This window comes from Sphaerodactylus townsendi, linkage group LG12 (genome assembly GCF_021028975.2).
Source record: "Sphaerodactylus townsendi isolate TG3544 linkage group LG12, MPM_Stown_v2.3, whole genome shotgun sequence".
In the NCBI taxonomy this organism is placed as follows: Eukaryota; Metazoa; Chordata; class Lepidosauria; order Squamata; family Sphaerodactylidae; genus Sphaerodactylus; species Sphaerodactylus townsendi.
Window position 1 is genome coordinate 36630877 of NC_059436.1, and position 26215 is coordinate 36657091.

General features: G+C 45.3%; 1 protein-coding gene across 5 annotated transcripts in view; it reads left to right on the top strand.

Annotated features, from left to right (window-relative positions):
* The first annotated feature begins 1726 nt into the window (after window positions 1-1726).
* The window catches only part of GOLGA1 (golgin A1), a 31754-nt gene continuing 7265 nt past the window's right edge, over window positions 1727-26215 (top strand). The window contains exons 1-18 of one of the 5 annotated variants that reach the window (XM_048512905.1): window positions 1775-1805; window positions 5958-6057; window positions 8170-8318; window positions 10450-10540; window positions 12291-12365; window positions 14949-15046; window positions 16746-16778; window positions 17234-17362; window positions 17925-18094; window positions 19329-19440; window positions 19836-19931; window positions 20380-20505; window positions 20740-20835; window positions 21714-21809; window positions 21928-22023; window positions 23229-23381; window positions 25187-25282; window positions 26091-26180. In XM_048512905.1, coding sequence (XP_048368862.1) covers window positions 5988-6057; window positions 8170-8318; window positions 10450-10540; window positions 12291-12365; window positions 14949-15046; window positions 16746-16778; window positions 17234-17362; window positions 17925-18094; window positions 19329-19440; window positions 19836-19931; window positions 20380-20505; window positions 20740-20835; window positions 21714-21809; window positions 21928-22023; window positions 23229-23381; window positions 25187-25282; window positions 26091-26180 — 1776 coding nt within the window. In that variant the 5' untranslated portion in view covers window positions 1775-1805; window positions 5958-5987. Of the gene's footprint in view, window positions 1806-5957; window positions 6058-6901; window positions 7564-8169; window positions 8319-10449; window positions 10541-12290; window positions 12366-14948; window positions 15047-16745; window positions 16779-17233; window positions 17363-17924; window positions 18095-19328; window positions 19441-19835; window positions 19932-20379; window positions 20506-20739; window positions 20836-21713; window positions 21810-21927; window positions 22024-23228; window positions 23382-25186; window positions 25283-26090; window positions 26181-26215 lie in introns of those variants that run through there. The other 4 variants (XM_048512906.1, XM_048512907.1, XM_048512909.1 and 1 more) reach the window with 4 other exon arrangements.

Genomic DNA, 26215 nt, shown 5'->3' on the forward strand with positions numbered 1-26215 from the left:
AGAGCACATTGACCAGTCATCCTGAATATTATCACAGGTTATGCTGTCCTGTTCAAAACCTGAACTTGGCCATTAATGGGTTTTATATAGCAGGTCATTTCAGCCATGTTACATTTTTATCCCAACCTTACTGTAAAGAAGTTAGGGTGGCACATATGTTCTCCCATGTGTTTAATCCTTACAACCCTGTGTAGTAGCTAGGCTGAGAGAATGAGTAGTCCATAGTTAGTCAGTTTCATGTTGGAGTTTGAACCTGGTCCTCCCTACCTAAGCCCAAAACTATAGCTTTTATACCACACTAGCTCTCATTTTAGCTGTTAGCTTACATTTGTAGGAGGAGAAGATTGATCAACCCAGTTCTACTATCTAGATACAGAATGAAAACAAAATTATAATTTTTGTATTGGGTAACTGACTGGTGCAAACTGCAGGAATGCTGTTGCTTCATTACTATAGTGACTGTGAACCTGTCTCAGTTCATATTAGATGTTCAGTGATATCAATAAGAAACTGTAAATCTCCAGTACTTACTATAAAAATTGCCTCCTGTAAGGGTTGTTTTTGATACATACTGTTAGGAGACAGTGGGAGCCTGTCTTGAACCCCCTGGTTATAGCATCCCTAAAAAACGAGTCCCCAGTGGTTAAGAGAGATGATAAAGGAGCTTTTCAGGGAGTCCAAAGTTGTATATGGCTGATTCCCCCCACCAATACACTGTAGCCAAAGAAGTGCCTTTTGTTCATGCAGCATTATAAGTTGGGCTCAGAAATGAAGCTAGTATGTTCCTCAGCACTACCACTGAATAATACCTAGCTTGGTGTTGGTATGTTGACTGAGATTCTGTCTAATACATTGCAATCTCCTTTCCCTATAAATCTGTGATCTGTTGATCTTGAAACGGGTCTCCTTAACTTAATGGTGCCGTTATACATTTACAAACGGGGGGTGGGGGGTTGTTCTATCTCTCCTTGGCTTTCCCACATCTCTTGGATCTGGTTATGAAGCAGTATGGTAAATTGCCTTGCACGGTCCTTCAATAAAGACTACCATTATCTACATCGGAGCCTGGTTAATGTCTGTTGACGGGCAACCTGCCACTTTCAGTTCCAGGACTTCTGTTCATTGCCTTCCAAGTGGATCTGGGAAGAGAGGGTCGAGAGAACACACGACTACCTGTGCTTTAAAAAAAAAAGGCTTAAAAGAGTTATCAGACGCCTGTTGGGGCAGATCTCCCTCGAAGCCAACGTTTCCCAATGCAGAAGACGGTTCTAAACAGTTTCCATCTCCAGCCGCCTCCCCACTCCCCTTTCCTTCATCTTCACAAGTTCAGTTGTTTGAATAAAGTCCGTTTTAAAAAAAAGAGAGAGAGAGGTGGGGGGCGAGGCTGACTTGAAGCTCCCCCATTTTCTCTCTCGGGAGCGCGCAGACCCCTTCAGGGGTCTGCAAGCTGCGGCTCTCCAGATGTTCATGGACTAAAATTCCCATCAGCCCCAATTGGCCATGGTGGCAGGGGCTTATGGGAATTGTAGTCCATGAACATCTGGAGAGCCGCAGCTTGCAGACCCCTGTAGCCGTATCAGCCCTTTCCGGCCGCCTCCCTCTCCCCACGCGCGAGAGAAGGACGAAGCCCTCAGCGGGCGCTTGACCGCCCTTTTCTGTCAGGCGAGGGGGCGGGCTTCTCACGCCGTCCCCCTCAGCCTATCCTTCCGTTCCTCTCCATCGCTCCTGCTTTCGTCACCTCCGGCAGCCGGTGGAGACGGCGTTTCCGGGTCCGGTGGCAGTCTGGGTTCTATGAGGCACAGCCGGTAAGTTGTAAGGGGGGGGAGACTACCTTTTCTCGACCGGCGTGCGCGGCAGCGGGTGTGAACCGCCGGTTTGTTACGGTTGTGTGAAATTGCGGTAGTGGGAGCGCTGGTGCCCGTGGCGATTTGGTGTGTGGGGCTGCTGGACTGCGAAGGATTTACCTTGGTGGAAGTTTGTTTTGGTAGGAAGGTGTTTGCCTGGTATTACTTTAATTCAGGATGTCCAACCCTGCCCCTCCAGACGTTAATGGACTACGATATATGCTGGCAGGGGCCATGGGACTCATAGTCTATGAACATCTGGAGGGCCAGGGTTGGACATCCTGAATTAAAGTAATACCAACTTTATGCTGGCAGGGGCTGATAGGAATTGTAGGTCATGCACATCTGGAGGGCCAGGGTTGGACACCCCTGCTTAAATTGCACTGACATGGAAATGTATCCTAAAGTAGGCAGCTGTCCAAGAGTTATCGTGAATGTGAAGGAGTGGGTAGAGGCGATCGATAGCAAAGGTCTTTTCAGAGGGTCGGGTAAAGTCTATTGCAGTACCAGTGACAGCATTTGTAATTGTGAAGGTCTTGGCTGAGAGAGTCCTAAAGTTCTTTTTAAAAGGGGGAGTCTTCAGAGGCAATTTGGCTTCTGTCATGCAAGCTTCAATTACCGAGAATCCACTGCAAATGGTTGAATTGATCAGGTGATCAACCCTTGAACTCGCAGTTGTAGTGTGAGGAAGCAAATTGCTTCATTTCATTTTAAGCTATTTACATTCTGTTTTTCTGTCTGTGTAGTCTGCAGGATGTCTGTGTGTCACCAGAAGTCTGCTTCTAGTCTGAACTGTTCTGAGACTAGTTTTAAACTGCAGCATTCTGCAGTTTGTGCTCTGTCTGGGTTTTTAACGCTGGGGTTTTAATGACTTTTGATTTTTTTGTATTAAGTTGTACTTTGTAAATTGCTTCAAGCCAGTTCTGTGGAGTGTGCCAGAGAAGTGTTCTATAAAGTTGCTAAACATAATTGGATATTGAGATACTAGCAACAGGAAATAAAAACTCATTTCCTGCATTCCTAAAAGCCTTTGTAGTGGCATCTTAGGATGCTTATTGAGAACATTAGTTATGCCAGTTACCTCCTCCAAAAAGACAGCTTGCCTATCATCACTGGTTTTCCCTGCATCATACTGCCTTCTTGCGGGTGGAGACTCTGTATAGTACCTGTGAGGACACGTGGGACAGTGCTGAGGCACCCATGTGAATGGAGCATGCACTCTAGAATATTCTCTGGGATCTTTAGCAATGTGCAGCAAGTTTCCTGGTAGACATATAAGAGTTCCTTAGAGGACCATTTTAAATGAAAATGGTTCTCTAATGATAGTACACGATAGAACCACTACTGCATGGCTACAGACAGCTACATAACCCTGTGTATAGATTACACAGGTATATGTAGCTGACCCATGTTTCACTTTGTTGTTTTATCTCCCCGTAACTGGCATGCATTTTATGCAGTGTTAAGAACGTAATGTATGATGCACTGCTTAATAGAGTATAGTCTTGGGAGGGCTGAATTAAGGGGGCGGGGGGGGGTACTGTAGTCTCTCTGCCTAGTACAGCAGTTGTTCTGAAAATGAAGGCTATCAGCGAGGTTGTAAAGGGACCGAGTTAATAATTCATGGTTACTCAGGGTGATGGTGTCAGGTATATGGAAAGACTGAGTGTGGTGATGGTAGCTTCCCCTGATGTGGCTGAGCAGGGCCTCACCTTACGTTGGCTTTTCTTGTGTTCTGTGTCCTTTCATTTTGCAACTTTTATTCTGTTCTTTCTCCAAGGAGCTCTGGGCAATCCACATGATTGGCCCTCTCCCCCACCCCCATTTAATTATCACAGCAGCCCTGTGAGGCAGATTACATTGAGGGAGAGGAAATAGTGCAAGTTAGCGAACTTTATGGTTAAGTGGAGAATTCAATCTGAATTTTTTTTAGTTCTAGCCTGACATTTTAACAACTATAATCCCCGCTGACTTAGAAATGTCAGGCCCGAGTCATGCAGACCAAAGCTTGTCAGTCTCAGGTAAGAGTACTCAACTATTATCTTTCACCTTAGCAATATGAGCACAAGGAGGTAAAAATATAAATAGTTTAAGTAGTAAATAAATCCTTAAACAAAGCTGTGATAGGACTGGGTCCCACACTAATTTTACTTGTAGGGTTGTATGTGTGTGCTTAATGTTGTGTGGAAGAACAGCTGCATTGTAGTCCAGGTGTACAAACAAGTTGGAGCATTTCTTAGCATCTTCTTAGAAATGTTCTCCTCTTCTGATCTCCTGTACAAATTAAATTTCTAGAGGTTTCAAGGAAGGTATCCAAATAGGGACACTTGTGTGGCTTCAGGCCTAGAAATGTATTTAATATTCCTCAGTTTTGGATCCACCTTTTTCCCTAAAAAGACAGCATCAATGTTTTCTGCTGTTGCTTAGCAATAAAGCATGTGCTTTGCATGCATAAGGTCGCAACCTTCTCCTTGGGACAATGACTATCAGCAGCTCAAATTCAACTTTTTTGCCATTCTTCTTGCCATTCTTGATGCTGCAGAGAAATCACACAAGCCTAAGTTGTCTCGTGGCATAATTTTTTGTTCTGGTACAACAGCACAGCAGTCACAATCACAATCCAGCCAGCTTTTTAAAGACTTTCATTCAGCCCCCTATAGTTAGGGGTTCATTGCTGCCACCTGCTTCCCTTCATCCCAGCATCCCTTGTGCACCATCCTTCCTCATGCCGGCTTCATGGCTTATACTTAGGATGTCAGCAGTGATTGGGGGTGGGGAGAGAATGTGAAAGCTAAGGAGTTTTCCCCTTCTGCCTTGTAAGGACATGCCTGTGCCCACATTGGGTGAATATATGGTGGTGGAAAGTGCCATCAAGCTGTAGCTGACTTACGGTGCGGGTTTTCAAGGAAAGAGACATTGAGGTGGTTTGCCAGTGCCTGCTTCTGTGGATTTTCTTGGTGATCTCCCATCCATGTGCTAACCAGGGCTAACCATGGTTAGCTTCTGAGATCTAATGAGATTGGGTCTGCCTGGGTTATCCAGGTCAGGGTGGATGAACGTATAAGGTTATAAAAGCATGCATGATGTGGTAAGCAGCAGTAGCATAGTGGTTAAGAGCAGGTGCATTCTAATCTGGAGGAACCGGGTTTGATTCCCAACTCTGCCACTTGAGCTGTGGAGGCTTATCTGGGGAATTCAGATTAGCCTGTGCACTCCCACACACGCCAGCTGGGTGACCTTGGGCTAGTCACAGCTTTTCGGAGCTCTCTCAGCCCCACCCACCTCACAGGGTGTTTGTTGTGAGGGGAAAAGGGCAAGGAGATTGTAAGTTTGAGTCTCTTACAGGAGAGAAAGGGGGGATATAAATCCAAACTCTTCTTCTAAAAGTGGATAGAAGAAGATTTTTCTGCCTCTGTCCTAACACTACAACTTGGGGGTGTCATCCAATGGGGGGGGGGATAAGTTCAGGACAAACAACAGGAAATAGTTTTTACTCAACAAGTAATTCACTACCTGTAGAGGTGGTAATAGGCACAAGGATAGACACCCTTAAAAGGATATTAGACAGATTAATGTATTAATAGTTTCTCGCCATGTTGACTTAAGGGAACCTCCATCTACAGAAGTTGGAAACCTCAATAGCAGCACTGGGATGAAGGGTCTGTGTGTTTGGCTGTGCAGGGCAACTGATTGGTCACTTCATGAAACATTATTCTGGTCTACATGAGCCGATGGTCTGATTCAACAGACTCTGCTTATCGTCAGTCTCCCAGAGTGAGGTTAGTATTGAGCAGAGGGGTAGAAAGAAGCCCTAATCTACCATACCCCAAATCAAACAGAGAAATAGCTATGACCACAGTCTGAAAGTTCTGAAAGTAATGCAGATGAATGGGGCTGCTGTCTCCCTGAAAGACCCCTTGTGCCTCTGACAGGCTTCAGAATAGCACTAGCCTATCACTGCATGCCCTTGGTAGTGATGGAGACAACTGTGCTGATCAAACAGCTGTCTGCCAAGCAGCTTGCAAGGGGACCAAGATGCAACAATGAATTGGCAACCCCATAGAAGTGCGGCTAGATGCAAACTTGTCACTGCAGCTGTTGATTGTGTTGCAGGCTCAGCAGGGGACTGGCAGTGCACTGTGAATGGAGTCCACCCTGGCCTCTTCCTCTGGAGGGCTGCATGCAGAGAGTCCAAAGAAACACATGGATGGTAGTGAGTAATGTTCCATGGCGGTGGCAGCAGCAAGTGGGTGCCATAATTCTGCACATGGCGCTCTTGCAGTTTCTCCAGCCCCTTTCCCTTTTGGGTGGTCTAGTACAGGGGTAGGGAACCTGCGGCTCTCCAGATGTTCAGGAAATACAATTCCCATCAGCCCCTACCAGCATGGCCAATTGGCCATGATGACAGAGGCTGATGGGAATTGTAGTTCCTGAACATCTGGAGAGCCGCAGGTTCCCTACCCCTGGTCTAGTATGATAGGATCCACCTCTTGGGGAACATGCTATAGTCACTGAGTCACTACATACCCATCCGTTGTGGGGAGATGGATCAAAATTTTCTACAGTCACCTGGGGACGCATGACTTCTACTTAAGTATCCTTTGTGCATGATATTGAGTGAAACGGTTGGAATTTGTCCAGGTCTGTTGTGTTGACCGTATTCCCTACTTGTAAAAGGTTACACTGGCATGACATGACATTGTGCTGAGAGTACTGTTCATGTCTGCCAGGCGCTTCCCCCCCCCCCGCCCCCGCCCCCACTGTTCCATACTATTTATATAATAAACGTATACAGAGTGGGCAGGGGGAAACACTTTTTGTGGTCTGAGCTTGGTTACATGTGTTGGTTGAATTATCCTTGGCTTCCCGTTGATGTGTTTGAGTTTATATCATTTGTATCCCCATCTTTTCCCACAATGGGGACCCAAAGTTTATCCTCACCAGTTTATCCTCACCTCAACCTGGGAGGAAGGCAAGTGTGTGTGATTATCCCAAGGCCACCAAGTTGGCTTCCATTACATAGTGGGGATTCAAACCTGAATCTTCCAGATCCTAGTCCAGCACTCTAACCACACCACAGAAGCTGTGTTTGGGTCCTGAGGTGGAGGATCTGTAAGGAGTTGGTGCATGGCAGTGTTGGACATACACTGCAGCGGTTACACTGAAAGAAGGCACTATGGTTCCCATCACGAAAACCCCCCATTGGTGTTCTGAATATGCACAACATGAGGCCTGAGAGAGAACTCCGCTCTGCGTTCTGTCATCTGAGCATTGACTGTCCTGACTAGATTTTATATAGTGATTGGAAGGGCTGTGATTGATTGTACTTAGTTGGTGCCTTAAACTGTGGTAGTGTTGGGGGATACGGTGAGAAGCAATTGTGTTTTCCCTCTGCATGTTTTTGGTGGGAATTTTTGAAGCCATGGCTGTCTCTGGAATAGAACCAGGGTGTGTGACCAAGGCTGAGGCGGCTTAAAATACTGGCTTAGGCATGATCTATCCCCAACATGTCCCTGATATAGCCCAGTTCTGTGCTGGAGTTATCCCACCACTACAGCTTGGCACCAGCCTTTTGAAGTTCTTCGGTTCAGTCATCACCCTGAAGTGCTCAGCAGGAGGGTTCAGGGGAAGATCGCCCATTGTTTATTTTTTCAGAAGCTATACAAACTCTCACCTAGTTCATGGCCACCTGTTAGGTGATCTGGAATTCCTTAAAAAGGTAGCTGTTGAAGCTGAATTTTTCAAACTCCTGTCCAGTTTTGATGTACTTACTAGGAGGGTCTTTAGACCTAAAGAATAGTTGTGAAAGATTGGACTTTTAAGAGAAATAGAGTGGCTGAGGTCAAATAGAAGCTGTGGAATTTCTTTTTCATAGGATAAAGCTGCAATTGGAGGAAGGAGCTCAGATCCTCCTGTTCTGGGCAGATAAGACAGTTGTAAGAAGGGAGTAATGTTCTTGTGGAGATCTTTAATTGCCCTTTCCCCATTCCACAAACTCTTCTGTACTTCATTAGAATCCATGTCATAAAACAAAAGAATCTCCACATGTTCATATCAAATAGTTTATTGACTTTTGGAAATGGGCAGGCAGTGGAGGTACAAAGGTTCAAATAGGTTTAGAAGGCGTTTAAAACATTTGACAGAGGCTATTCTAAATATCAAATACTATTCTTGATATATGTGGCTCATTTATTTCCAAGTAGACTAGAAGCCCCTTAAGGGAAAGAAACTCACCAGATGGGAGTGAAGTCAGGCATAAGCAGAGATTTTTCTAGCCCCTTTCTGTGTTAGCTGGCCATCTGATTTGGAACCATCTTTCTTTGAGGGCCTGGCACGAGGATGTTTGCAAAGCTGAAGAAGAAGATTGCTGAAGAAGCAGCTACTGCACCACGCCCAGGAGGGGCAGCCAGAATCCCGCGGTCATTCAGCAAAGAGTCAATCACTTCTGTGGGAGCAGATTCAGGGGATGACTTTGTGAGTAAATAGAACTTTCTTTTCCCTTTCAAAAGTCTAAACCTTTTTAAAAAAAATTGAATTCTATAATTTTATTGCAATACACATAATAAACATGGACCTATACATAAAACAAACTTTCATATTCTTACAGAGTTTGTGGAGCTAATTACTCTTGTCTTTTCAATATATTTTCCCATCAATAGCATATTTATTATCACACAGAACTTTCATCTTCTGTTTTGGTGTAACTTTATTTAACTTTATTCCTAATTTTCAACTATATAATTTAAAGAAGACTTTCCATTAATTCTGAAATTGATCTGTTGTGTATAAAAGATGTTAGTTTTGCCATTACTGCACGTTCAGTTAATTTACTTATCTCTTCATTCAAATCTGGATATTTCTCTGCCTTCCATTTTGCTGCATGTATTACTCTTGCCACCGTCAGCACGTACTTAAATAGTTCATTATATATTTTTGGAATATTACTTGGTGCAGTATTTAATAACGTGTCATTAAGCATGTTACAAAAGGAAACCAAGGAAGATGATGAACCATAGATTCAAGATAGACCAAAAACATTCTTCATTTAACACATCAGTAACTTGTGCAACATTCTGCCGTGTTAGATACTGATGGGTATTCACTTAGTTTTCTTAGATTACATTAATGGAGGATATGTTCATCAGGCCCCTGACCTGTGTGGTCCAGGCCAGGCCAGGCCAGTCTAATCAGATCTTGGAAGATAAACAGAATTGCCCCTTCTTAGTGCTTAAGTGGGAGACCTCCCCAAGAAAATCCAGGATTGATACACAGAGGGAGACAATGGCAAACCACCTCTGAACATCTCGTGCCTTGAAACCCTCCATAAATCAGCTGTGACCTGACAACACTTTCCTCCAGTAGGTCCATCAGTGGCTGTTAGCTGTGATGCTTAGATGGCCTAGTGTGTTGAGAGACAGTGTACCTTTGAATACCAGTGGCAGGGGTAACAGGTGACTTTGATCTCTGTGCCCCTGCTGTGATCCTTTGAGGCAACTAGAAACAGGATGTTGTACGTCTTTGCTCTGATCCAGCAGGGCTCTCCTAGTGTGCATTCAGTTGTAGCATTTCTAAAGCCAGCTATTCATTTATCCATATTCTGTGAACTGCAAAAAACCTGTGGAATAAAAGTAAATTAGAAAATGGAGCTGATAATTTTTGGTGGGGTTCGTTGCACCCAGCTTTCCTCCGGTAGAAGTCCTTGCCTGGTCTAAACACATCTGATGTAAACATGTTCAGAAAACATTTTCTGTTAACTCCACTTGTAGTAAAGGGAATCAGTCTGGTCATTCGCCTAGAAAGTAGGTGAAATGTTGCTTACTCCAACACATGAATCCTTTTGTAGCTTTCTATTATTGTTGGTGCTTCTGCATAGTTATTTCTGCCTGGGGAAACATATGATGTGATGATTGATCAAGAGCCATGTTGAGTCCCAACAAAGTGTATCCAACCAAAACATATCATCTAAACCTGAGAGAGGATCTAGGAGCAGCTTGGTATACCTGAATTTTTTGGCCACAAGGAAGAACTAATGGAGCATTTTCCATTACTTAAAAATTGTGAAAGATAGCTTTCCTTTAAAAAACGTTGGCAGTTTCCACACATGCAGGCTTGTGGGCTTGCATCGGCATGATTGATGCCGATGCAAGCCTTGGGGCTGTTCGCACAAACAGCCCCACAGGCTGCGCTGCTGGCGGAGCATGCTCTGCACAGCCGTGCAGCCCCCCGAACAGCTGTTCGCATGGCAGCGGATGGAAGCTGGCATTTGCAGAAAAACTCATTCCCTGAGCGAGTTTTGAAAACACCATTTTGGCGGGCACAGAGCACTGCTGCATCGATTTGGCAGCGGCGCCTGTGCGAAGGGTTCCCGCCAAAACGGTGTTTTACCAGGCTGAAGCCGTTGCTTTCAGCCCGTGCGGAAACCGCCTTTGTTTCCTGCTGATAGGTCTAGCTAGTGGGGAGATGCATTCTTCTCTAGAAGCTGTTTCAGAATTTGGGAGGACTCTACAGTCTTCCTTGTGCCTTGAAATGTACTGGTATGTTGGATTGCTTTTCCCCTTAAATTTTAAGTGAGTGTTCTTGCCTGTTTCTCTTTAACCTGACCAAGCCTTCTGATGGAAGTAGTTCCAGAGAAGATCTGTCATCTCAGCTGTTCCGAAGGAATGAACAAATACGGAAGCTGGAGGTCAAGCTCTCTGGTATGTTTCTCATTGTGTACATGGTGCTGAAATTGAGAACAAGGGTGCTGAATTCAGAAACTGTAAACATCTCTGATAGATTTCTTCCTACCATTCAGACAGACTAAAAAAGGAAAGGCTTACTGAGTGTTCAGTTAGTGACATCTCCAGTTAGTAGAGCTGGGAAGTAGACCTTTCTCCCTATCTATCGCTGTCCACTGGCCCAGATGGACTGGAACCTCCAGTTGGCTCGAGGGGAGAATTGGGAGATGCTTCCTTGTCGTTCTCTGGCCAAAATTGTCCTTCCATCAGAAGAGGCCTGGCTCCTATTGCATAGTGAACTTTATTCAGTGTTTGGCCCACTGTTTAGCAAACAAGTGTTAAAAGTATTCCCAGATGAGCAGATTTCCCATTCCCTACCATAGTAGTGTGCTAGAGGAATCAATGACCTAAACTGGTGTCAGACAGCTTCATATTTTGTTCTAAAACTTCTTGTTTGACTTCATTGCTTTAATCTGCTGCAATAGATTGCCTGTGATTGAGTGGATTATCAATACCGTAAAACTCCCACACCTCTGAAAATATGATTGTTGCTCCCTCATCTTACAATGAGGGGGCAGCCTCTATTGTTTTTTAAGCTGTCAAGTAATTTAAAGAAGGCCCAGATCAGGCTTGCAGTACATGCAAGGATACTTTGGGATAACAGAAGTCCATTCACTCAGTAAATTACATGCAGGTACATGCTATCTTTTACACATCTGCAAAATTATTGCAGCAGACTGTTGGAAGAATTGGGAAGAAAGCAACTCTGCTCTTCAGTCATGGGGACTTGTTGGGGGAGTGAAAACCATGGGAGGTGGATACACATGTGGTTAAAAACCATGGTAGATGTTTTGCTGGGACCCTTTTCTCTAGCATGCTGACTGTTTATGCTGTTGGTGGAGCAAGGATGGGGAGAAGTTGTGCAGGAGGATCTATAGTTACCGGCAGCTTAACTTTACACCCCAAAGCACTAACAGGGATTACTGTGAGAGGCTTTTAAAAAGGTGCAGGACTTCATCTGAGAGGCAAATAGGACCTTATGTGTGACAGCCATTGGGAAGTTGGTGCCCACCCAACCATTGTCACGCATAAGAGCTGGGTAACTTATTTTGAAATTGCTCTGTTCAGCTCTGATGCACTATGAAAGAGGAAGATGGACTTCCAGTTCCCCCATCCCATTTTTGCCTGAGGAAACAGCCATGGGGAAGCTGTTTGCCCCTTTTTCTGACTCCACGTGCCCTTTCCACTGACAAAAACAGCACAGGAAGGAAACTGGAAGCCTCTCCCCCCCCCTCGCAGTGCTCTGAAGCCAAATGAAGCTGTTTCAAGGTAATCTACTCAATTTTTATGTGTAACAGTGAGTTGGGTTGGGCACCTGTGTCGTGACTCATATTACACACAGTACTTAGTTTGACCTTCAGAGCTATTGGCTGGCATGGTGTCCATCCCTGTCCTCATGTCAAACGTGGTTTTCGTGCATCCTTGTTGCAGCAAAAATGGAGTCTCTCCTTCTGTCTGTTCCTCCTCCATAGTTAGTGAACAATAGTGGTATGTGCTGTCAAGGTGAGGCTGACTGCCTCACCTTTAAAAAAAAATGATTTTCAGGGTAAGAAAATCATTGTCCCTTTTCACTCATGTTTTTTTCCATTCCCCACTGTCTCCCTCCTCCCCTTTTCTTGTTCTCTGTCCACATCTGGCTGGTACCACCATCTCTCCTCCCTCCCCCAAGATTATGCCGAGCAGGTCCGAAATTTGCAGAAGATTAAAGAGAAGCTTGAAATTGCACTAGAGAAGCACCAGGATTGTATGTATCGTTCTTATCTTTCCTTTTGAAAGGGGTTTGAGAATCTATTTATTAACCGATGGCTATCTGCATAAACTTGCTGCTGCAAGATGAGCAGTGGACACTAAGTTACGTGCCTTTAAAAAGGGAGAGTGCACAAATTCAGATCTGTGTTCAGAGGCCGGGTGAGTCTGAATGCCTGTTGCTGGAGGAGGTGGGGGCAAACTCTTGTCTTCGTTCCCATCTTGTGAGCATTCTGGAAAGAAGAAGAAGCGGAGGTGGTGCTTGGATTACACCCTGCTTTTCTCAACCATAAGGAGTCTCAAAGTGGCTTACAAACTCCTTCCCTTCCTCTCCCCACAATAGACACCTGGTGAGGTAGGTGGGGCTGAGACTGTTCTGAGAGAGCTGTGATTAGTCCAAGATCATCCAGCAAGTTTCATGGGGAGGAGTGGGGAATCAAAACCGGTTCTCCAGATTAGAGTCCAGCACTCCTAACCACTACACCACTCCATCTCTACACCATGATGGGAGCATCTGTTTGGCTGCTGTAGTCCTAGATCAGGGGTTAGCAACTTTTACCACCCAAAGAGCCATTTGGACCCATTTTCCATGGCCCCGAAGATCTACCGAGCCGGAGAGGCAACTCCACACGGAGCCGCCTCCGGTTCAGCCCCTCCACTCACCTTTCCTTCCAGCGCTGCTCTGGAGGGCTGGAGAGACATGCCCGCGCTACCCTCCGACCTCCAGGCCACACGGAGCCGTAGTATAAGGCTGAAAGAGCTGCATGTGGCTCTGGAGCCGCAGGTTGCAGACCCCTGTCCTAGATGGAATCTCAGAGTCAGGGGGTTTGTAGCTAATTGATTGAGATGCACTCTTACCTCATTGTAACTGCTTAACGCTACAAATCAAATGCTGCTAACAGATATGTGTAACCAGCCTGCTATATATTACCACTGCCATCTGTGGCATTCTTTCCTTGATCTTTATGGCTTACCCTTGATACCCTGCTCCCATGAGAGATGTATCCGTTATCTTGTGTGGGAAAGAAGCCAAGTGGCTCTCCCTCACTCTCTGCCGCTGATCTGAGGGTGCCTCCGCTCCGGGGACTGTTATTCACAATTTCTTGGGAATTTGGGAGGGGGAATTTGCTGGGATTAAGGGGGTGGCAGAAGTCCGGTTTCCCCAGAACTGGCTTTGCCAAGCTTTGGTGCTCTGACGCTTTTCAATAAACACTACTGATCAACTATACGGAGTCCGTGTATTGGCTTGAGGTTCGAGACCTAACATTCATTGGGCGTTTCTGTTGTTCTTAGGCAGACCATGCTGGTGTTTGGTAGTTGTTCCTTCTTGCAATTGAGAGAACATCCATGCTGTATTTCTGCTCAAGATTAGGTTATGACCTCATGGGTGGCAGTACCCGCATCCAGCCCAACGTCACTGGAGGTTCGCAGCTGAGCCTGAAGCACAGTAGGCAAAAGTTCCTGTTTATTGACCAGGCAAAAACAGAAGCCCAAGCACCAGGACTGACCTCTCCCAAGGCTTCCTGCTTCCAGAGTTTGCTCCTGTTTCCTGCGCTCGAGGCTGGAGTTTCTGCAGTCCCAGGAATTTATCTAGGCTAGGTTACATCCTCAGTTTGTCACATTCCTGATTTGTGCTGGAACTACAATAGGCCATGTTGTGAAGCTTCATTGCTGAAACCGTTGTCTTCAGGAGAAGTTCAGTTCAGCCACAACAAGCCTTGTCCGTTGCAACGCGTATGCTCATGTATGTTGTTCAAACATCATTGCCCTTCTGGCAATAGATAGAGCTGATACACATGGATTTAGGAGTCTTCGACCAGGAAAAAAAAAATGTCATCAAATGCCAGTATTATTTCTACCCGATTTCTAAAGAACAAAGAATCTGCTATCTGGGCAGAGACGTCAGAGAAACATGTATTGCTACATTTCAGCAAACATTTGTAGTGTTCTGATTTGTCTGCATGATCTATGCATAAGGGACACAGCATTAGATGTCACATTTCTGGCATTTTGAGGCCATGGTGGGGGGATGTTCTTTTCCTGCCCCCTCCCCCCTTAACTTGAAATTTTGGGGAAAATTGAAATATATGCAGTCCTTGCTGTTCTACTGAATCTAAACAATGTTAACCGCTGTACCAACACGAAGTGCATCATTGCTACCTTATTAGCATGTAAAATTACAATATTGTCCATATTTATGGAATGTTAAAGTTATCATTGCCTTAATTTTCTCCACACAAAATTGCAAATGTACCCGTTACTTGAGAGAAAACTGCAAGCTGATGGCACCCTGTCCCATCTTTCAGCATTCATCTTTTTTGGTTCAGGTCTTTTAAATGCAAAATACTAGTACATACAGCCCTGTTTTTAAGAATCTGCTTTGCCGTTTGAAAAACTGCATAGTAAAATAGTTCTACAAGATGAAACTGGTCTACTTTCTTGATGGGGTGGATCAAAATAATTCCTTTTTTTACCAGCTTTGTGAGGCAACTAGAAAAGGTAAATGAAGCACAGGACTACAGAGTTTCCTTTGACGATGCACAGATGTTACTTGGATTTGTGCTTTGTATGTCATCCACAGCTTCTCTGAGGAAACTTCAGGAACAGAATGAGGCTCACCAGGCCAGCAGAGCCAAGATGGCAGAGGGAATGGCCTTAGCGCTTGAGAAGAAGGATCAGGTAATAGTTCTTGTGAAGTCTTGGGCACAGTATGGGTTTGTAGAGAATTTCTAGAAGGAGATGCACATTCTCCTGGATGCCCTGCTATCCCATGGCACGAATACATGGCATTAATACTTTGTTTTTTTAATGTAAGAAGATATCCAGCCAGATATCTTCGGTTACTTTTACAGAAAACAATCTTCCACAACTGTATATGTAACAAGGATTTCTAGTTCCTATGGTATTTCTTTATTTACATTGTAAAAGTCTATTCAGAGGTATCTTTTTAAAAATTGAGTTATTCTGTTTTCTGTTCAGCCCACTGCAAAGTCATCTGTTGAATTTCCACAGTCCAAACCAGTCAAACACTTCCATTGATTTGTCCGTTGCCAACTCCTTGTTACGATTATTTGTTACAACTGCCAGCTACTGAGCAGTTTGCTTCTTGAGCCCCACTCCATTGAATGACTCAAGTGGAGTTCTAGGGATTTGAAGAAGAAGAAGAGTTTGGATTTATATCCCCCCTTTCTCTCCTGCAGGAGACTCAAAGGGGCTTACAATCTCCTTTCCCTTCCCCCCTCACAACAAACACCCTGTGAGGTAGGTGAGGTAGGTGGGGCTGAGAGAGCTCCAAGAAGCTGTGACTAGCCCAAGGTCACCCAGCTGGCATGTGTGGGAGTGCACAGGCTAATCTGAATTCCCCAGAGAAGCCTCCACAGCTCAGGCGGCAGAGCTGGGAATCAAACCCAGTTCCTCCAGTATAGATACACGAGCTCTTAACCTCCTACGCCACTATGCCACATTTGGTGTATTTCCCCTAACTTTTGACTAGGAATCTTTCCTGGGTGTTCTGGGCAAAGCTTCAAATGCATTGAGTTACGTTCCCTTGAGTTTTCCATGGATTTTTTTTATCCGCAAGACAAGGGAGGTCTGCCCACTAATTCTTGTATTTAAGGTACATTTGAGGAGATTCCAGCTTCTTTGTCACTTGAGTCATTATGACATCATGTGAAGAAGTAAGCTCATGTTGAAATAAATGTTGTTAGTCTTTAAGGTGCCACTGGACTTTTGTTTAGCCTGAGAAGCCCACCCATTTATCAGAGGGTGGCTAGTGGGTCTAGTAAGAAGGTAGAGCACCTCCTTTGGTTGTTCAGTAATAAAGTGTTGCATTCAGAAGATCCCAGGTTTGTTCCCAGTATCTCCAGTTAAAGGCTGTTGAGTAATGGGTGATGGGAAATACCCTTTTCTGCTTGAAATCTAGGAGAGTTATTGCCAGATAATAACCATATGTTGCTAGATGGACTGCTGGTCTGAATGTGTACCATGCAACTTCATAAGTTTATTATCTGGCCTGTTTTGAAGTATTAAATTACTTTTGTGGGTGACAGTTCCTCCTTGCCCTCTCATTTTCCCCCTCCCATACCAGATGTAGTCCCTCAGTTGATTATATTTTCTTCAGAGGCTGTCTCTTTAAGGACATCTACTGTGATGTAACAACACCTGCTGCTGGTTCTCTTTGGAGAGTGCAGAGCAGATGGCCTTGGCTCTGAGCCACTTTGCTTTGGGGCTTCGTTGCTGCTGCTCAGTTCTCCCTGGTTTATTCCTAGCATTCTTTGGTATTTGTGGTGAGGCAGGTCCTTCTTGGCCCCATCACTGTTTCCTGTTGATATCTGGAGTAGGCGAGCCAATGTTTACTTGTCCTTTTTTCCGTTTCCAGGAATGGCGGGAGAAGCTGTCTCATCTCGAAAAGGCAAGTTGGCTTGCTTAAAGCTAGCCCCAGATATTTGAACAGGCCTGAGGAAAAAGTGATAGTTACCTTTGCAGGGATCAATCTTCACCTACCCAGGGGCTCAAAGCTTGAAGCTGTCCTGCATACTTGAGCTGCTTGGTCTCTGCCTTTCACTTTCTCCCCTGTGTGTGGTTCAGTTGCTGTTCTCCTGGAAGCAATAACTGGGGCACGCAGTGGGTGTTCTTTCTCTGCAGGAGTACATGGGATGGAAGGGCCTAATTTCCAGGTTGTCCACTAGAGGCTGAATTTTCCAGGGTCATGCAGCCACTCCTGAAATCCCGTAGGTCTCTGGAATGTTGAAGATGGACTTGCAGGGAAACAAATGCACAGCAGCCTCCCCTCAGACTCTTGTTGCCTTTTGTGTTGCCGTGTTTGTCTCCTAACCCTGTTCTGTATGCCTATCGGCCACTTAACAGGAAAGAAAGATCCTTTCAACACAATTACAAGAGATGCGAGAACAGAGCTTGAATCTCTTCCAGAAGCGAGACGATTATGATGAGCTGGAAGGCTTCCAGCAGCAAGAACTGGCTAAAGTCAAGCACATGGTGAGGCAGTTGGGGTGGGACCGGCTGCTCTGTAACATTGTCCTAGTCAGCCAGGTATTTGCTTGGCCCTGTCCTGATGCCTCCACAATGACTGCCTGTTCTCAGCCTGTTTCAGGAGGGCGGCAGAGACCTGTTTAACTTAATCCAGTGAAAGACTCTCAGATAGCAGGTACAGGGAAAAGACCTTCCTCTGCCTGAGACCTTGGTGATGTCCTGCCAGTCAGGATGGACAGTACTGGGATAGATGAACCCAGGGTTTGATTCTGTATAAATCAGCTTCATATATTCAGGGTTTCATGACCCTGGCTGCCAGGCCAGATAGACTGCTGCTTTTCTCCTTGCATCCAAGCCTACGGGAATTTGTCCACTCTCTGCTGCCGCCATTTCTAACCCTCATTCCTTGCTCTGTCCTTGCCTTGCCTTTTCCTCCCAACCTTCTGATCTGAGGTGGGAAATGCTTATGTTTAACTGTAATAATGATGGCGAGAACAGTTGCTCCTCCATTGCAGAAGTGCCTCCCTTGAACTGCTTCATATGTTTGCTTCATTTTTCAAACATCCAGCTTTTGAAGAAAGAAGAATCTTTAGACCAAATGGAGCGAGAACTGGAATCCTCTCGGAAAGAGCTCACCCGTGCCCAAGAAGACCTCCAGGCCTCCAGCTCTTTGACTTCACGCCTGGCTGCCGAGTTGCAGGAGCTACGAGAGCAGCATGCGAACCTGAAGGCAGAGAGGTTGGCAGTGCCAGTCTTGCCACTGGCCATTCTGCTTGGTGTGAGCGTGTTTGGTGGGAGGGCTTGTTTGTCTGAATTTTTGGGATGATTGGCTGGATGTGGGGGAATTCCTTTGAGTTGTTGCTGTCAGTTCTCCTTGGGTTGTCGGTCATGGCCAGAGGGTGAATTTGCACGGGGAAATTGTTAATCCTTACTCGTTGTAGTTGTTTAAAGAACTCTTACTCTGGGCGAAGAGATGTTGAGGGATCTTGCAACCCCATAGTCTCAGGCTTTTGACACCTAGCCTACTGATGAGCTCGCCCAGTGTGCAAGTATACTTGGGGTAGCCACCCATTGCACCTGCCTGGCTCTGATAGAGCCAATTGGCTGTCTTGACCAAATCCCACCCCACACCAACATGCATATGTTATAATGTTATGAAAACTGCTGACTAGTATCATTCACCCCCACCATTCGTTACCTTTTACCTTCTCTCTGGGTATCTGTTGGGAGGAAATGGGGTTTAAGTAAATATTCACGGCAAATCACTGCAAAGAGAGGGACAGCTGTGTGTGTGAGGAGAACCTGTCATCTCATCACTTTCAACTGTTGACTACTTGAACATGCAAACACTTTCAAAATATTTCCCTTCCTAATTAACAGCTGAGAAGCTACAAAAGAGCTAGTAAAGAACTAGAACCTATTCATAATGAATATCTTGCCAATTCTCTTCTTGAAATAATTAAATGTCAATGATATATTAATGATTTTTCTTTTTTTTAAATCTTATTATTTGTCAATTATATTTTAACCTTCCTTTTTATACTGCATTATAAATTTATGCCAATAAAGTCTTACTAGGAGGAGGAGGAGGAGGAGGAGGAGGGGGAGGAGGGGGAGGGGGAGGAGGGGGGAGGAGGAGGGGGGGAGGAGGAGGGGGAGGAGGAGGGGGGGGGAGGAGGAGGAGGAGGGGGAGGGAGGGAGGAGGGAGGAGGGAGGGGGGGGGGAGGGGGGGGGAGGGAGGGAGGAGGAGGGGGGGGGGAGGAGGAGGAGGAGGAGGAGGGGGAGGAGGAGGGGGGGAGGAGGGGGGGAGGAGGAGGGGGAGGAGGAGGGGGGGGAGGAGGAGGAGGAGGAGGAAGAGGAGGAAGAGGAGGAGGAAGAGGAGGAGGAGGAGGAGGAGGAGGAGGAAACTAGGAAACTCTTTACATTGGCTCGTCTTTGGCCAGTGAGTGAACTTTTTTCCTTTTTGGTAAAGGGATGAACTCTTAGATGCAGAGGAAAGTGCAGAGAATAAGATTACTGTCCTGGAGCAGCGGGGCCGTGAACTTCAAGCATACATCCATCAGATGTCAGTAGATCTTCAAAATGTAAGCTGGGAAATACACGTTCTTCTCCCTTCAACATGAATCCTTCCTTTCTGGCAGAGACCGCTGCCTCAGGCTGCTGTGCCCCTGATGGGTACATGCTTAGTGGCAAGCCTTGGTTTGCTGGCAAGAAATGTGTTATGTAGCATAACCGCAGGGTTGTCTACCTCTGTGCGGAGTTCACAGTAGTGCAAAGAATCAGCAGCCAATGTTCCAAGAGTAGTTAGTGATGAGAAGCAATTGGAAGAGAAGGGATCCCAGGATAAGAAACATTGCCCGCCCGCCCCACCAGCTGTCTTACTGAACCTTGCTTGGATAAATGACCCCAAACCAGCAGAGTGGTGGTGGCTCTATTTGCAAAGGTTCTATTTTAAAGGTGCCTTCCTCTGATATTCTAGTCTCAGGTTACTGCCTCCGGTTGTGAGAAGACATTGGAAATGTTGCAAGCAGAACATGAAGCTCTGAAGCTGGAGTATGAACAGCACAAGCAAAAGGTATGTCCTGGAACTTCCCATGCACGGGCACTGCACACAACCAAAGACAACACCTGATGCTTAAAACTATTCCTGAGGGAAGACCAAAACATCGAGCCAATGTACTTGCGCAAAATTGAGGGTTATGTTACCAGATTTCCAGAGCTGGCAAAGCTGGAGCTGGTGGGAGTAGATCTACTCCTGATGCATTTTACGGGAGCATTTTCCATATAGTTTTCATGAACTAGATGACCTCCTGGAGTTATTCTGTTTCTTGTTTTCTGGGGCAGTTTCTACAGCAGCACTCCGAAGTTTTTCTAAAGAGCTGTCCCTCCCATCCACCTTCCCCTCTGCCAGAGAGGACTGCTCCATGTTCTTGCTGAGAAGTGCCTGGTTCGGTTGAAAACTGCCTCTCTCCCCCAATCAGTTGGCTGCAGAGCAATGATGTATGCGTTGGGTGTTCCAACAGATGATTGTTGAAGTGGAGGAGAAAAACCAGCTCATGGGACACTTGCAGGGGAAACTGACCACCCTAGAGAAGCGGTTGGAAGGGAACCTCTCTGGTGATGAGCATGTACGGGAGCTGCTCCAAGAGGTAATTGTATGCCTTCAGTAGGACTTGGAAAGGATGTCAGAGCACTGCATGAAGGATACCTAATTTGTGTGTGTGGCAGACCTTATCCCTAGCATCTTCTGAAGCCACTAGAGTTTGCTTGCTCACACATGTTCTTGCTCTGCAAGAGTCCCCTGGTTCAAAAAGTGTTCCTTCCAGACTCCGTGGAAGCTCTGTGGTTAAGTTTGGGCTAATGACCATTTGTGTCTTCTCCAGAAAAGTGCTCTGGAACACCGGCTAGAGAGTGCCCTGCAGCAGCTTTCAGCAGCACGGACAAGTCATGCAGAGAATCAGAACCTCTTGGATACTCAGGTAGGAATGCTGGGTGAGGATGCTGTTAGACTTTGTGTGAGAGAGCTGCAGGATTCATAGCTCATAGGTGATCATTCTTAACTTGGCAAGGGCAGGGTTTATTTGAAAAGTGGTTTGCCATGGAATCTGCTTTCAGTGCTGCAGCTCGGGTCTGGAATTAATGAGATAGCAATTTTTTTTTCTGAGCATGTGCTAGGCATCTCTTTCCCTGCCAGCTCTCCACATTAGGTGTTTTGAGCATACCTCTTATCTGAAATGTAAACCGGATTTGTAATGTTAATGTGAGCCTATCCTTGAGGAGGGGCAGCAGAAATAGACATCCCTTTGTGTTGAGAATTTAATGCACCTTCAGGAAACAAAGTTGTACCAATTCTGGCTTCAGGTGTGGGAATGGCACATTTATGAGTGGCCTCCACAGCTCCCTGCCCATATGGGAGTGGGCACAGAGGTTTGGTCCCCCACTTAAAGGGTGAAGTGACGGAGTTGGTGAAATCTGCACCAGACACATTTTCTAATTATGCATCTCTGCACAATTGGAGATAGTGACTACATGCAGACATTGCATTGAGAAGGGACCTTAATTATGGCTTGATATGACATTTGAATTGACAAGCTATAGTTTATGGTCAGCTGGTATGCCAGAACTGGAAATCTGGGACTGGCTTTCAAACAGTAGTTGGTGCTACCTATAGATCGGTATGGTGTCTGAATTGACAAATCAGAGTTGCAGCTGTTTTGCTACTTCCAGATGATGGGCATGAACTTATATTTGTAGAACCCCTTAGAGGACAGCAAATACAAGTCGACCAGCTGTTCTAATCCATGACTGGTCTGGGAAGTCCAAATCATTTCTTGAGCCAAAGCATATTGCATCCTAGATCCAACAACTGAATTGCAAAATAGCAGAAGGGCAGACGCAGCTGAATGAGAGAGAGAAGGCCATGCAGAGCATCCAGGAGAGCAGTTTGCACCAGGTAGAAGCAATGTGAGCCTGTGTGCTTCTTTTCTCCTTTTATTGTGAAGGAGGGTGGCCGTGCTGGAAGGCAGTCAAGGGTGTAAGGCCAGGAATGAATGCGTTTGTTCATCTTGCAGCTGAAAGATCTAGAACGAGCCCTTCAACTTGCCAATGAGGCAGAGGCGAAAAGTAAAGATGATATCAGGGAGAGAGAGCAGCAGATCCAAAAACTGGTGAGTAGGAGGGGTGGGGGGACACCTTCACCAGATTTTGAAAGCTGTAGTGGACTGAGTGACTAAGGAATTTCCCTCCCTTTCTCCCTGTCCAAGGCAAGGGGAAGGGAATATTCATTGCATTTGTATCTTGCTCACCTTCCACCATGGATCTCAAGGCAGCCAATGTAGTATTTCCATCCAGGCTCTGATTAAGGCTGCTTAGCTTCTGTAAGGTAACCAACTCATTTTCCCAATTGGCCATGCTGGCAAGGGCTGATGGGATTTGTAGTCCATGAACATCTGGAGAGCCGCAGGTGGCAGACCTCTGCTGTAGTTGCTGCCTTGCAGTAGAAATGGTAACTAAAATGTGGTGCTGTTGCCTAGGATTTTGGGTCAGCTTCTGGTCCAGCGGGAAGAATCATGTGTAAGGATATGCAGGCTAGGACAGAATCCTGGGAGTCTATACTTAGAAAGGGTGTGTTGCCAGAACTCCATGTGTTTTTTCTGTGGCTTCCTATTTCTCTTTCAGGACCCACAGCAACCATCCTCACTGCGAGTTGCTTTGATCACATTCTATTTCTATGTGGCTTCAGAGTAAAATAGTTTGCACACTTATAAAATAGCCCTGGAAAGTGAATCAGAATAAAGCCTACCAATTGAGTAAGACCATGCAAAACAAGCTATTTTAAAAAAACGTAGTGCATAAGATTCTCCAGGACTCAGACGAAGCAGCATATAAACATCCTAAATAAATGTATAAGCACATGTGCACACTCCTTCCTTTGGGTACCTGAAAGATTAATGCAAATGTGACTACAAATTTAAATGGACTGATAACCCCACCCGCAATGCAATGCACTGAACCACACCTTTGAATAGCAGGTTCCACCCAAATACTTAATGATTGGATCCCCACCCTGGGACATGGACAATCTATACCCCACTAAACATTCCCTCCTCACTATAAAAAAAAAAAAAAAAAAAAAAAAAAAAAAAAAAAAAAAAAAAAAAAAAAAAAAAAAAAATAATTCTCTCTCCCCTCCCTTAGGGGATGGGGCGGTCTAAAAATCTGAAAAATAAATAAAATAAATAAATCTGAAGATGCTAGCCACAGATGCAGGCGAAACGTTAGGAACAAGATCCACCAGACCACAGCCACACAGCCCGGAAAAGCCACCAGAACCAATTAATGGAATTCCCTGCTTCTCTTGCTTTCTTGGCAGCAAACAGCCCTGGAGTTGGAAAGCACCAAATCAGAGGAAGCCATCTCTGCTGTGAAGCATCAATGCACTGAGCAGGTCAGGAGGCTTGAGGAACAGGTTTCTACCCTTGAAGCAGTGCGAGAAGCTGAAATGCGGGTTGCCCAGCACAAGACTGTGAGTGCTGCTGTGTGGTTTGGAGTTGTACTCAGGGCTGTCGGTGCAAGAAGGAATTTAATCTATGATCAGGAAATCAAAGACTCGTGAACTGGAGGAGCTGTGTAAATAGAGCAGTTTTGCATAATATATCCTGGCTTTGCTATTCATGGGAGTGGCAAGGATACCGAAACCCTGTTCCCAAGTACTGAATCTTCAGCCATTCTCTGGCTTTTGGGATCTCCTCAGGCATTGCCCACACACGTTGAAGCAGTAATGGTGAGAAACCTGCTGCCTTTGGGACCCAAACCAGATGTCATCTTTGACATGAGTTGGATTGGGATTTCCCCAGTCCACTTCTGTTCTTTTTACAATCAGCCACTGCACCAGGGAACTTGGTTCTTGAGTGTGTTAGGGCCTGATTTGGCTTGTGTACATGGCACTGCAGGAGGAAGTGGCTTCAGGAGGCATTTGCCCACTATGGGGGCTGTCTGCGCATTTGAAATAAAGTGTCCCTTTTCGACAGTCCTCTTAGGTAATGGTTAAAAGGAACTCTGGTCCTTCACATGTATCACTCCTCCCCTCCTTACCCATTGGTCTGATTTACAGTGATATCAAGGAATGTCCAAGAACATTTTAACTGCTTTGAGAGAAGATGTAAGCAGCAGACCACTGGCACATAGAATGCAGCTCTGAGATGAAAGTTATTGGTTTATATAGGTGAGGAATTTCACAGTACTTTGGAGCTGGAGCAGCTCTACTTGGGCAAGGAGGCACATTGATTTGAACTCTGTCTGATAATCTTATGATTTATATACCATTAGTAATCTGAGATAGGAACCTATTTCACCATGTCATGTTTCCTTTCAACAACCCAGCAAAGTATCATTTTCAGAAGAGTTTATTTCACTGTGAATAAAGTTCAGGTAGAGGAACTGAAGTTGAGGACTTTCCCAAGGCCGTGGTTGCTGACATTCCACAGCACTGGGTAGATAGCAGGGTTGGTGGGCATCTTTGAACCAAAATAAAACAGAGCTGTTTAGCTGTTCTCATGAACATCCTCAGTGATCCCTACCAACTCCTCCTTCCCCAGTGTCAAATTTTAGATTTTAAGTTCTTTGGGACAGTGATGTGTTGTTTCACAATTTGTAAAGCACCATTCTCCTAGAATGTAATGTATAAATAGCAGTGTTAATCTTGATAATACTTCCTTATGAGGAGAGGCTGCAGCGTTTGGGACTCTTTAGTTTGGAGAGGAGACGTCTGAGGGGGGGATATGATTGAAGTCTGTAAAATTATGCATGGGATAGAAAATGTTCACAGAGATAAATTTTCTCTCTTTCTCAAAATACTAAAACCAGGGGGCATACACTGAAAATGTTGGGGGGAAGAATTAGGACTAATAAAAGGAAACATTTCTTCACGCAGCGCGTGATTGGTGTTTGGAGTATGCTGCCACAGGAGGTGGTGATGACCGTTAACCTGGATAGCTTTAAAAGAGGCTTGGACAGATTGATGGAGAAGTCGATCTATGCTTATTTATTTATTTATTTATTTATTTATTAGATTTTTATACCGCCCTATCCCCGAGGGGCTACCGATCCTCCTTGATCTGAGATTGCAAATGCCTTAGCAGACCAGGTGCTCGGGAGCAGCAGCAGCAGCAGAAGGCCATTGCTTTCACATCCTGCATTTGAGCTCCTAAAGCACCTGGTGGGCCACTGCGAGTAGCAGAGTGCTGGACTAGATGGACTCTGGTCTAATCCAGCAAGGCTCTTTCTTATGTTCTTATGATAAAGCAGTCCATTGCTTTCCCACTCCATTAGAGCGAACTAGAGAAAGAAAACAAAGAACTCAAAGACAGCCACAGAGAATGTGAAAGCTCTTTGAAGAGGCAAGAGGCAGAACTGGAAAGGCTAAAGGTAAGGGATAAGGAGGGTGTGTGAGCAGACACCTTGGAACTCTGGGTTTAGTCTGTCAGAAGCTGGGGTCCTGTGACTAGGTGGGCATCATGGCTTTGGGGCTGGGCCAAGCCCATGCAGTTGATGTTCTGGCAGTGCATCAGAAAAGCAAAGTCCAAACTTCAAAGCACATTAGTAAGTCATAGAGCCAGTAAGCTAGTTTTGGAGCCAGCTATACTAAAGGGAGGAGGTTTGGAAGATTTCATTTTTATTCTGTAAATGTTTGTTTTTCTTTCCTGTTCCAGACAATATCACTTGGAAATGAAGGGAGGGAGGTGATAATTGTGGGGTCAACCTGCAGCAGAGAAAGGTGTTTCCTAAAAGCTGCTATCTGGAAAGATTGAAAATGGAAGACTCTTGGGTCTCAAGCATTGGGAAAGATGGTTTTCTTTTCTTGAAACCTTGGAGAGCTGTTATCAAATATGGGGCTAAATGGGACTAATAGTGTACGTATGACCCCGCGAGGGGTTCTCACGGCAATCCCCCAGCCAGACACTGACCCGGCATGGATATGTGTCACTTCAAAACTTTTGCTTGCTTTCTTCATTCCTCAGTGTTCCTGTTGAGAAGTCATTACACGGAATGGCAGTCTTACAAAATTCATTTATTTGTGCTATAGAAGCATTTAATGGGAATTTCATACTGATAAAACTGGCTAGAATTGGGGAAGGGGAACTGGTTGCGGGAGACCTCTCCCCCACTGCTCTCAACTTGATATCATTTTGAACTTTTCTTCAATCATAACCTCGAGATTCTTGCTCCTTTATAGGCAGAATTAAGCAGTAGGGAAACAGTCAGCACTGAAATTGCCAAAGCCCTGGAAGAGGCACGGAAACACAAGGAGGAATTACAGCAGCAAGTGAGTTCTGTTCTGGTAGTTCTCCATTGTGGGTT